General features: G+C 44.2%; 1 protein-coding gene across 1 annotated transcript in view; it reads left to right on the forward strand.

Annotated features, from left to right (window-relative positions):
- Positions 1-828: 828 nt before the first annotated feature.
- Positions 829-11,888, forward strand: part of lonrf4 (LON peptidase N-terminal domain and ring finger 4) — a 17,121-nt gene continuing 6,061 nt past the window's right edge. The window contains exons 1-8 of the mRNA XM_062524193.1: positions 829-1,699; positions 4,093-4,211; positions 5,000-5,122; positions 5,846-6,019; positions 8,193-8,322; positions 10,009-10,084; positions 10,552-10,666; positions 11,406-11,527. Coding sequence (XP_062380177.1) covers positions 1,402-1,699; positions 4,093-4,211; positions 5,000-5,122; positions 5,846-6,019; positions 8,193-8,322; positions 10,009-10,084; positions 10,552-10,666; positions 11,406-11,527 — 1,157 coding nt within the window. The 5' untranslated portion in view covers positions 829-1,401. The remainder of the gene's footprint in view (positions 1,700-4,092; positions 4,212-4,999; positions 5,123-5,845; positions 6,020-8,192; positions 8,323-10,008; positions 10,085-10,551; positions 10,667-11,405; positions 11,528-11,888) is intronic.

Consider the following 11,888-nt stretch of genomic DNA (forward strand, 5'->3'; position numbering starts at 1 on the left):
ATATCTTTCGAACCCCAATGGAAAATTCAAGAACTCAAGAACCTCCTAATAGAAGAGCTTTTTGACTTTGTTTAGTTTGAAGCCCCCAAAGTTGTAAAGCTATTATCAGGTTTACTTCCTCTGGGTCATCTTACCTAGGTTTGTTAGGTGCTCTAAAAAGCTTAAATGTTTTACCATCCAGTAATCCGCTTTGGTTAAAAAGCTTCAGCCAAATAATGTAATGTAATGTAATGTAATGTTTGCCACCTTGGCCTATTGGAATCGAAGCCTGTTTCAACTAGCCACGTTTTGAATACAATAACCTTTTGTGGGGTTTCAAAGGCTTCAGGAAAGTGCATACACAATATTCTATTGCGCAACCAGGATTTCATGTATGCACATTTCTCCTGCTACATACATTACGCATTTCTCCGTACTTCCGAAATGAGCACTGGCGCAGCATTTTGCGGACTTGGAGTCTCAGTCGCGAAATTACTCATATGACACCAGTATGGCCTAATTTATATCAAGGTGAAAACAACGCACCGGGAGTTTCCTGGAAACAGGCTGCCCTGTTTCAGTGACCGGGTGAGATGGCGCGTCCACTTGCAAAATAGGATTGCTTACAGTAGAACACTGAACACAGAAAGTGTGGAAGATGACTCCCATGATGGTCGCACGAGAAACCCCAGTTCGATGTTGATTGGAATTGAAATTCGGTGTTACGAAACGAGAATGGGACTGTTTCACAACGAGAGTGGCTGGCCAATAGAAAGGCCAGCCGCTGTACCATGTGATCTTTATTTATGTAACGTAATAGCGCTAGACATTATCAGCTGTAGGCTATGTGCTGGGCAGTGAGGAGGCTATAAGCAATCCATCGTGTCAGTAGACGGTACCTTTTAAACACTCGTACTTTACACCACATTTTTCCATTTCAATGTTGATGGAGTGCGTTTCGGTACGCAAGGCGTGGACAGTAGCTTTTGGACTGAAGAAAAAAGCCTATATTCAGCATGCTGGTAGAGAGAAGACGTCACTTTTCCAACACAGACTAAGTTATGATTGACAAAGGATATTGTCAACATTAACGTTAGTGTTGTTGAAACCAAAATTCTACGCAAGTGGGAATCTTGCCGAGCGACTTTGGAAACTACTGCAGCGCATTGGCGAAACTGGATCGTGGCTGATAAAGAATTAGCTGACCGTCCCTTGAAACACCATAGCGATGTCGGATTGGTAACCTATATTTGATAGTCGCAAATTTGTCGCACTGTCTGGCCTCATAACCTTGATTACTTAACTTGTAAGCGAAACCATGGTCGCTGTAGGGAGCGAAAGGCCACAGGAATAATTGATGCCAGTGAAAGGGAGACCTTGATTCAACTTCTACTCTTACAATTGACTATCAGAAAGTTCGCAATGGACCTGCTGGAATGCCCTATTTGCCTGTTTCTAATGTGCGAGCCTGTGACTATGAGTTGCGGTCACTCGTTCTGCCGGCGATGTATGGGGAGTTACCTGCCGTCAAGATGCCCCGCATGCAAGGAGAGATTTAAACAAAGAGACACAAAAAACATCAAGAACAACGTGCTGCTAATAGGCTTAATCGAGAAGTGCTGCCCGGAAGAGACAAAAATGAAGTGCCACATTCAGGAGAAGCTCAAAACGAGCGAATTCACAGTAGCGTTGCAGATTGCGGATGAGGGAATAGAACTAGGTAAGGGTTTCAGTACATAACAGACAGGGAAGGGGGAGGGGGGAGGGGGGACTACTTACACAACCTCCCTAGTTGTCTCAGCTGTATACTGTCGGCCTAGGCTTACAAAACTAAAATTATGCAATGTAACAGCATGCAAATGTTAACCCCCTGCACCATTGGTCCAACTTAAAGCACTGTATGCGTAATGTTAAAATCTGGCTCAACGTCATTTCCCTGAGAAAGAAGAGGTCAGTGTTATGCATACCACCCCTAGCTCGTGCTTGTTTGAACTTCCCGAGGAGTCGTGTCCCCATGCGCCACTTCCTGAAAAGAGCCCTGATGTTGGCACGCTTGCACTGACCTCACCTTGTGCCGCCACTGTCCCGAGCAAAGCGTTGTTAGAAACAACAGTTTGACAAATAGATCTAGTAAGTCAAATGGATCAAACGTGCAAGGTGTGTATTATTCTGACATAATAAGGTAACATGCAAATGCCTAAGCCTCTAAGTGGCTGCCACGCAATATAGTTATCAGGCTAGATTATTTTTTGGCTGTGTGTTGGTTGACCGGGCTGTTTTGCAATAAACACGTCGGGGGAATGGTGCTATTGGCCCTGAGGTTTGTATAACACCTGACATAAAACGTCTCGGATGAATCACTCCTGACTGGTTGGCCTTCTCATGGCCCGAGCATCTAAAGTCCCTGAACCAATTGGCCCTTTACTACCTCTCGTGATCTTTTTCTTCATGCCTTTTCCAAATCTGGAGATAATCTGAGTGAGTGAGTGTTGTGAGTTACAGTATGTCCACACTCTGAAATCCCACATTAGGCTATTGATCTTAAATGAGTTATTTAAGGTTTTGAGATATTGAATAGACACTACATTTGGCGTGTTGAGTGGGGGACACTATTTTCCATTTCTCCAGAAGGTCTATCTAATAGGCTATCAATCTCTCCCATGGTTTACTGGACAGAGTTTCCTTGTCTCCCATAGCAGCGATCCATGGCTTATATGCCCCCCCCCCCCCCCCCCCCCCCCCCATCCCACTCTGAAGCCGCTGCCATGTTAGTGATAAGCGGTTGAGGTTCACCCCAGAGACCTACTGAGAGGTGGATCACAGCCCATACACTTTAATTGAGCCGCCTTCTCCAATGACTCGACTGATGATGTTCTGCTGACGTGTTTGAGATACTGAGAGAGTGGAGCTGGTTCTCGGGTCCTTTTTTTTTACCGCATTTGCATCAGGGGGTGGAGGTATTGTCTTTCAGGTTATGAAATACATTTTTCATGCTAACTTACTTTGCTCTATTTGGAGCCACCCTTTATATATATGTGTGTGTGTGTGTGTGTGTGTGTGTTATAACAGCTTATCAAATGATGTGCCTTCTGTATTTTAACCCAACCTGTGTGACTACACATCACGTGAAGAGATGTGACTGGCAATCCTTTGTTTTTGTAAGGGTGTGGTTAGGAGCACTGCCATGCTCCTCTTAGTGTGTCAAATCATCAGTCATCACCAACATTTGGGCGTCTATTCATTACGCAATTCAGACTGCAGTCACATTCATTCTGTGTGATGATGGTTCTGCAGAACTTGTAGTGACACATTTGTGGGTTGTGCTGCACTACTCAGCCTCTGTGTAGTTTTGCTCTGAATGTTTTGTCTCAAAAGAACACTCCAGGATTTTATCCCCTCTCAACATGCCAAGCTATCTTATTGTTGTGTCCTAAAGTGATTTTTAAAAGTCTTGTCATACATGGTTTTGTTTATAGTGTCTCTACAAGTCTGTTTATTATGACATCTGAGAGTCATTGGAACGAATCAGTTCAGACAGCCAGTCATCAAGAAGCTACTATCTTCCTCGTCTCCATTAAGGCTCCTTATTTAGTGACATGTATTTGCATACATCAGCTGTAGAAGTCTGCATAAATCTCAGGAAATGGTAGGTGATAGTGATGTGACCGGATTTAATCAGAACGCGTTCAAATGGGGACAATGTCTGAAGTTTACCACATTTACACACGTGACCTTGTTTAGCATGGCTTCCTACCTTCTACTTATGTGATGTTTACATTCAGGCCATGGCTTAGCTGCTGTTACCAAACCGCTCATAAGGAGAGCGTCTTTTGTTTGAACTGTGAACAGGATGAAGAAGGTGACCGTTGCCGTGAAAAGAATTGCTGTCGATCTTGCCTTTTTGTACTGATTGCTTTAGATTAGATTTAGAACATGGTGACTAGGCAACTCTGTCTCATCTTTCTCCCTTCCTCTCTCCCTCTCCCTCTCTCTCTCCCTTCCTCTCTCCCTCTCTCTCTCCCTCTCTCTCTCTCTCTCTCTCTCTCTCTCTCTCTCTCTCTCTCTCTCTCTTTCTCTCTTTCTCTCTCTCTCTCTCTCTCACTAACACTCTAGCCCCTGATGACGTGAGTCTGAAAGTATGGCGGGCTGAAGCCAACATGGGTCTGCGGCGCTTCTCCGACGCTCTGCAAGACCTTGACGAACTCTGCACTTTCCGTCCAAACTGGACCGAGGTAAGGCTCTTGACCAGATCTGCTCAAAGTTCGCCTCCCCCGAGGTCAAAACGCGAACGCATTCACATGACGTGCCCATCAAGCATGTATGAATGTAGGAATGTAGGATAAGGATTTAGTTCCAGTGAACATTCTATATATAACACACAGATTGAGAGCTTTCTGGAATTGCACATCATGCATGACTGGCAGAATGTGAATTCAAAAGAGGCCAAACATGTTTACCTGTTAGTTAATCCATGGTGACATCCTCCTATTCTTAGATATCTCCTTATATGAGTGATGTTTGAACAGGTGTTTTTTGCTGGAGAGCTGCAGTGGTATGCAGCTCATTTTCTAGAACTGCCTGTTCTTTAGTCGGTGTTTTTTTTTTTTTTTTTTTTTTTTTTTTCCATGCTATGTGCATTTAGTTGAAATATCTCTCTGGCTGTCTGCCATGGAATCACAGATATGTGATCAAAGTTGCCTGTGACCAGGTCATGCTTAAGTGTTTAGGTAGATTATCTAATGGCTAATACCTTTTATGGGTAATAACATCTTACGGAACAGCTACATAACATAATCTTTTGTAACGTTTCTGTTTGGCATGGCCTTGAGATAATTCCTTATTAACATGAGTTACTTAAGAATAAAATATGTCTGTACATGACTTATTTAATCTTCCTTCAGACAGACAGACAGACAGACAGACACACAACTATATACGCACACACCTAACACACTCTCTCTCTCTCTCTCTCTCTCTCTCTCTCTCTCTCTCTCTCTCCCTCTCTCTCTGTGATGTGCAGGGCTTCTTTCGTAAAGGGAACGTGTTGTTGGAGATGGGTCGGCAGACGGACGCCTTGATCCAGTTCCACCACTGCCTGAAACAGCAGGCTGATTTTGCCCCGGCCAAGACCCACATTAAGAAGGTAAGGTGGCTTGGCATCACATCAATCAATCTAGGTGTGTGCCTATACTTGTTGCACTGCACACCCTTAAGCCACAAGGTTAAGATATTGTTAATGTGTCGTAAAAAGATGATATAAGGTATGATATAAGATGACTCCTCTAATGTGATCATGTAACTTTCATGTAGATAGATAGATACTTTATTGATCCCTAAGGGGAAGTTCAAGGACGTAAGCTGTCATAATTTTGTTGAAGAGCTTCTCCTTAAGCTACCACAGCCTATTTAAACACACTATGTGGGACAGGAATGGGTCATTTTTTTGGTGGAAAAGCAAGCCAAATTCTCTAGTAAGCTTACCTATATTCTGAACTTCACAAAGCCAATACAAGGTGGAAAAACAGTTTTGAACAGAGGCAGATTTAGCAAGCTTAATTTGCCTGAACTCATCCATGGTCTCGCATATCTCAGGAGTTGCTCTTTCGGTTCAGACAGGTTAATGTGACTAAAATGATTTCTCTGATGGGAACAAACCAGAAAGTCACAGTCAGACATAGTGCAACCGTGATGCAGTTTCAACACATTCTATTGTTTCATTTTCACATTTGTTCTCCCTCAAACTGTGTATGTGTGTGTGTGTGTGTGTGTGTGTTTCTCTGTGTGTGTGTTTCTCTCTGTGTGTGTGTGTGTGTGTGTGTGTGTGTGTTTCTCTCTCTGTGTGTGTGTGCCTCTGGTGTGTGTGTAGATCTTGGAGGCCGAGGGCATGTCTGTGCCTGAGGAGGTGCCGCGGATTCTGCAGGTGGTGTCTGACTTCCTGCGGGAGGATTGTCCCATGAGCGGCTCCCTGGGCCCCCCCCACGGGGACAACCTGAGGTGCCCCCCAGAGGACGGGGCAAAAGAAAGGGGCGACTCTGGCAAGGTAAGACCCCCATACCCCCCCCCCCCCCCGCTCCACACACGCTATAAAACCCTGTTGCCATGCCAGTGTTACATGTGTAGGGCGATACTATTTGTGGACCTTCTGCAGTTTAAGTTCCGTAACATCTTCAACATGTTTTGGACGGACGCCATCTATTCTCATTGGATACAAGGCTGCCCTCATGATCAGGAAGCTCAGCAGCACCATCAGATGCTGTAGCAGATTATGGCACATGCAAACGATCCGTCATCGTGAGATAAAGCTTTAGATAGGTAAGCAGTGGTGCCATTTGTTACCGTTTGGTACCATTGTTATTTCAAACCACACTCATTTTCATGGCAACTGATAGCAGCATATCAGGAGTCCGGTATGGCGCCATTATGTTACTTTTGAAGTTAATGCACAGGGGTGGGTTATGTTACCGTCACAGCCTGCTTTTTGACCAAAGTTTATACAGTAATTTTACCGCATATAAGCTGCATTGTATATAAGCCACAGGACAATGTTTTGTGCAAGTTAAAAGAAGCGAAACCATATTAACACCATATTAACTGCACCCCTGTATTAGCGTCATAGCTGAAGAAATTTTGCAAAATCAATGTATAAGCCACGGCTAATAGTCGGGAAATTACGGTACGTTGACCTTGCAAAATCTCCTCAGCTATGATGTGAATACTCAGGGAATACATGGGAATTAACTGGGCTGTTAGACATGGTGGGTAATCCATGGGTATTACATGGGGATGGATGTATGGGTATCCATCCATATAAATCACTGTCATGTGGGTTATACACAATATGTTCAATATGCAGGAATGACTGTAGACTATAGGATAGACTGTAGGATAGAATGTAACAACCACGTTTTACCCAGGCACATAGAAAGTCAGTGGAAAGTGTGGAAACTTCACCCCTTTTGTCCAAATGTGACGTAACGGCTTGAGTGAACGTTAACGTGTGAACTTTTGAACCGCAGCGGGGGCTGAGCTAGCTTGACCCCGTTTGGGAACCAAAGTTCTGTTTGGTTATGGGCCATCTTAGCCGTCTGTTTATCACTTACCTAAACCAGAGAGGAAAACACGCGCCCTCTAGTTGAACTTAGATAAACATGCTGTAAACAAAGTCAAAGCCAGGTCGGCATGCTTACACAACGATCAATGGCAAGTTATAATCTCTGATTTTACATTGTTATAGTGTGATTATGACCACCACCGCACATCATAAAGGTTTAGTCAGATTTTTTTTTTTTTCTTTTGTATTTTTTTTTTTTGTCCTTAGTAATTTTGTGTCAGCGATTCCTGAGACACTGAAAGACTGAGCTGTATGAAGCTTGGTGGGCATGCAGCCCTACAAGGATGACACAGAACCATTAATTTACGCTTTGATCCATCTCGGATCCGGACACTCCAAAAGGGCGGTAGGGTGGACACAGTTTTCTGTGAATATCTTGGGAACCGTAGGGCCTAGGATGACCAGTTATTTTTTTGTATGTTGGTCTCAAGGGGCCATGTCAACCCATCCCATACCCACTCATTTGAGGTATAGCGCCACCTAGTTAAAAGTGAAGGTAGTTGTAGGACCATTATCTGTGTACATTTAGTGTCTGTACACCAATCGGCCTGTAGATGGTGGTGTCGAGCGAAGGGTTGCCGGCAGAGGATGAGTGAAATTATGACAGACAAGCACACGCATGCACGCACACACACGCATGTTATAATAACATTTTATAATCACTCAGTGAATATGAAATATCTAAAACAACTGAAAATGGCACACACCGTCTGGCACAAAATTTCTATGGACTCTTCTGTATCTATCAATTTGATGCGGTATAGTTTTATTTACTGCAAGCTTTTCCATGCTTGACTATGTAAAAATCATAATATTTTGAGGAGGGAGGAGTGAGAGACACACATAAACTCTTTATCTCCTGAAAATGTTCTTTTTTATTGAAAATCTGCTGAAAATTTTCTTTTGATCGTTCAGAAGCTGTTTTGTCTACTTGCTCGTGTCAATTTTTGGTTTGTTATTCAGTGCTGATGATCGCTGACTCTTTCTTGGCTGGGGGTAGAGATTGGCAGTGGATGGTGAAAAGTGACTCCTGCCTCATGCTGTTCTCTCTCTCTATCTCTATCTCTCTATCTCTCTCTCTCTCTCTCTGGTGTTTTCCCAGACCGCGGCCAAAGCCAAGCTGGGCTCCAGCACCGAGTGCTGCCTGAGTCTGTGCCAGGCCGTGTCCTTCCTCCCCACCGCGGAGGAGGACGAGGAGCCCATGATGAGGAAGAGCGAGAGGCACAGCAGAGGTGAGGAGCTGTGACAGAGCGCACCGCGTCTGTCACTCAGGTGGGCGCATTCCCGCCAGTAAGAACAATGGGAACGGAGTTTGCCCTTACAGTTCACACATACAGGAGATAAAGAAAATAAATGTTGAAATGCATATGTTGGGAAGTAAAGAATAACTATGTATTATGGCGTTGGATGATGCGAAGGAATAGTGGTTAGGCCGTGCGCTAAACATGGCTATTAGCGGCTGATGCAAGGCATAATGTCGGGGTAGTTGTGGCGGGTTTCATGTGCGCACAATTTAACATCTTAAATGAAACTGCTGCGACTGTGCCAATGTTTGTCTGTGTATTGTCTATGGTCTATTGTGTATGCAGCTTACCTGATGTCTACCTGTCTTCCGGGGTGCGACAAGAGTGTCGGAGGTGAGACCCAGTTAAAGGGACGGGGCGCGCTCCCATAAGGGAAGCGCTCATGGAGACAGGGGTGTTTCTGTAGTTTTGTTTTATTTGTGATTTTGGGGGACTGTAGCGAAGTAGTTATGATTAGACAGGAATGTTGTCAAGTAAGGTATTGCGCTGGTATAGTATCTAGCCTAAGAGGATACGTTATTGCGCTAATTGATTGATTGCTGTGTTTGGTCTGCGCCAATAGCATATAACAGTATTGGGCGCTTCATTCGGGAGATGGGCCTTCAATCCCCTACCAGTCCACGGCTGAAGTGCCCTTGAGCAAGGCACTTAACCCGTCACTGCTCCCCGAGCGCCGCTGGTTGGGCAGGCAGCTCACTGCTCTGGGTTGTGTGATTCACCTCACTGTGTGTTCACTGTGTGCTGTGTGTTCACTAATTCGGTTAAATTGGGTTAAATGCAGAGAACTGAATTTCCCTCACGGGATCAAAAAAGTATATATTTTATTCTATTCTATTTGTAATGATAATGATCATTTAATTTGCATGTAGGAGGCAGCAAGCCTGTTCTTGTAAGACTGATCCACATTGCGAACTACATTCTGTTGCTTGAAGTAGGTGAATGGCATAATTTTTTCCCCAAACCTTGAAACTTCTGAAAGTGTTTGAGCATAATTGCCGGGTTCTGAACGTTCTGTTCTTCCCGCTTTGTGTGATGCGCTGCAGCTGGGTGGATTTCATAACTCTGAAAAAGCACTCAAAACAGCAGCGTGCTTTAACATGTAACTCTCTCAGGTTTTTGGGGAGTGGATCATTTATGTTCTTTGAGCGCTTGCACTCATGGGAATCACATGATTAGTCATGGCGAAATGTTTATCAGAGACAGCTGCATTAGAAACACATAAATGGGCAGCCGTGGTGTACTGGTTAGGGCTTCGCGCTTGTAACCGGAGGGTTGCCGGTTCGATCCCCGACCAGTCCACGTCTGAAGTGCCCTTGAGCAAGGCACCTAACCCCTCACTGCTCCCCGAGCGCCGCTGTTGGGCAGGCAGCTCACCGCTCTGGGTTAGTGTGTGCTTCACCTCACTGTGTATTCACTGCGTGCTGTGTGTGTGTTCACTAATTCACAAATTGGGATAAATGCAGAGACCGAATTTCCCTCACGGGACCAAAAAAGTATATACTTATACTTGTAATAAAAAAAAAAAAACGTCTTTGAAGGCCTTGTTTGCAAAACTGATTGTTGTTGTCGCTCTCGCTGAGACGCTGTCTTATCCATCTCTTCTGTGACCTGCAGCCTCCTGCGGCTTGGACAGGGAAGCGAGCCTCAGCGTCTTGACCGTCTCTGACTTTGAGTGTCCTCTCTGCATCAGGTGAGCTGGCTCGCAGGGGCCTGGACGCCGCAGTCATTTGATCCCACTGTCCACGCCACATTCACTACGCCACTGCCTTTTGGCAGCACCCACGCAGGACTTAAAATACAACTGTGTGTGTGTGTGTGTGTGTGTCTGTGTGTCTGTGTGTCTGTGTGTGTGTGTGTGTGTGTGTGTGTGTGTGTGTGTGTGTGTGTGTGTGTGTGTGTGTGTGTGTGTGTGTGTGTGTGTGCGTGTGTGTGCATGTGTGTGCATGGGAGAGAGAGATAAAGAGAAAGAGAAAGAGAAACTAGTATCTATGAAAGTTCACAGTGCTGTAGAACAGATGATGTTTTTCGATGTTATGTTATTGTTATGTTTTGCATACTCCTGCGCAAACATGAGCTGTCTTGTATAGCGTTTGGTTGTGCTAACACAGCTACTGTATGTGTACTGTGTCTTAACACTGCTGCGCTCTGTTCCCAAAGACTGTTCTATGAGCCGGTGACCACGCCTTGTGGGCACACGTTCTGCAAGAACTGCATTGAAAGAAGCCTAGACCACAACCTGCGATGCCCCCTCTGCAAACAGCCACTACAAGAGGTACTGCTGGTTTACGAAAATGTAACTTCCACCGTTGTGGAGACAGATTGATAAAAAAATAAACAAGCTTCAGTTTAGTTGTAGGATACAGTAACTCTGAAAGCATTGCACAATGCAGTGTCATTATTAAACTGACCAAATATGGAGATTGAGCTCAGGGACAGTTATCAACTGTTTATAATTTCTCTTTTGGTGAAGAAGCACAGGCAGCAGGGGTCTCATAATCAAATTACAGAAGGGCCAATAGCTGGGTGGTCTTCTTGGTCTTCATGCCCTCTTGATTTATGCACTCTTCTTAGTGCAAATATAATGAGGGCTTTCGGGGGGAAATCATGTTATTTCAAAACTGTCATTAAAACCCCTGGTGAGTAATGGCCTGTTAAGCATGGCAATTTAACGTTAGCTAATGTCTGTGATTAAAGTCAATAAAGAGGAACATCTTATCTCTCCGTGCACTTCTGTTTGCTGGTGTGTATATAATGGCACTTTTGTCCTTGCAGCATTTTTGATAGGAATAGCCCTATTGGTTCCCTAGTAAAAGTTAGTTATTTCGAATATTTTAATAATAATTAAAAATAAAAAATATTAATAACAATGACACATATGATAGCAGGAAATGAATTCACACATCACATGTTTTGAAGTCATACTGCTCCTAATCATTTGTCCCCATATGAATGAGAGTTGCATAAATAACCCCTCTTTGCTTTGTGTGTGTGTGTGTGTCCTGTTCTTGTAGTACCTCAAGAACAGGAAGTACAACCCCACGGTGATACTACAGGACGTCATGACCCGCCTGTTCCCCTCCCAGCTGGCTGAGCGTAAGCAGGTGCACGAGACTGAGATGGCCGAACTCTCCAAGTGAGTCCTGGTCCTGGTCACTAGCGCCACTCAGGGAGAAGACGACGATTATTTGTTTATCTTCATCATATTAATGCAGCCTTTTTAAGATTAGATTACATTACATTACATTACTTTTGGCTGACGCTTTTTAACCAAAGCGACTTGCAACATGGTAAAAACAATTAAGCTTTTTGATCTCAGACTTCTTCAATCTTTTCAAACTGAGAAGAAAATGTCACACTGCATAGAACACTGTCAACAACACACATTGTAATTTATGTTGCAAGCTGGCTGTGGCCTACTAAAATAACGACATATAGCATTCATGCCCATGCATATATAATGGATGCCAGCTAGCTTAGCTACAGTATATGTGTGG

This window comes from Sardina pilchardus, chromosome 21, assembly GCF_963854185.1.
Source record: "Sardina pilchardus chromosome 21, fSarPil1.1, whole genome shotgun sequence".
Lineage (NCBI taxonomy): Eukaryota > Metazoa > Chordata > Actinopteri > Clupeiformes > Clupeidae > Sardina > Sardina pilchardus.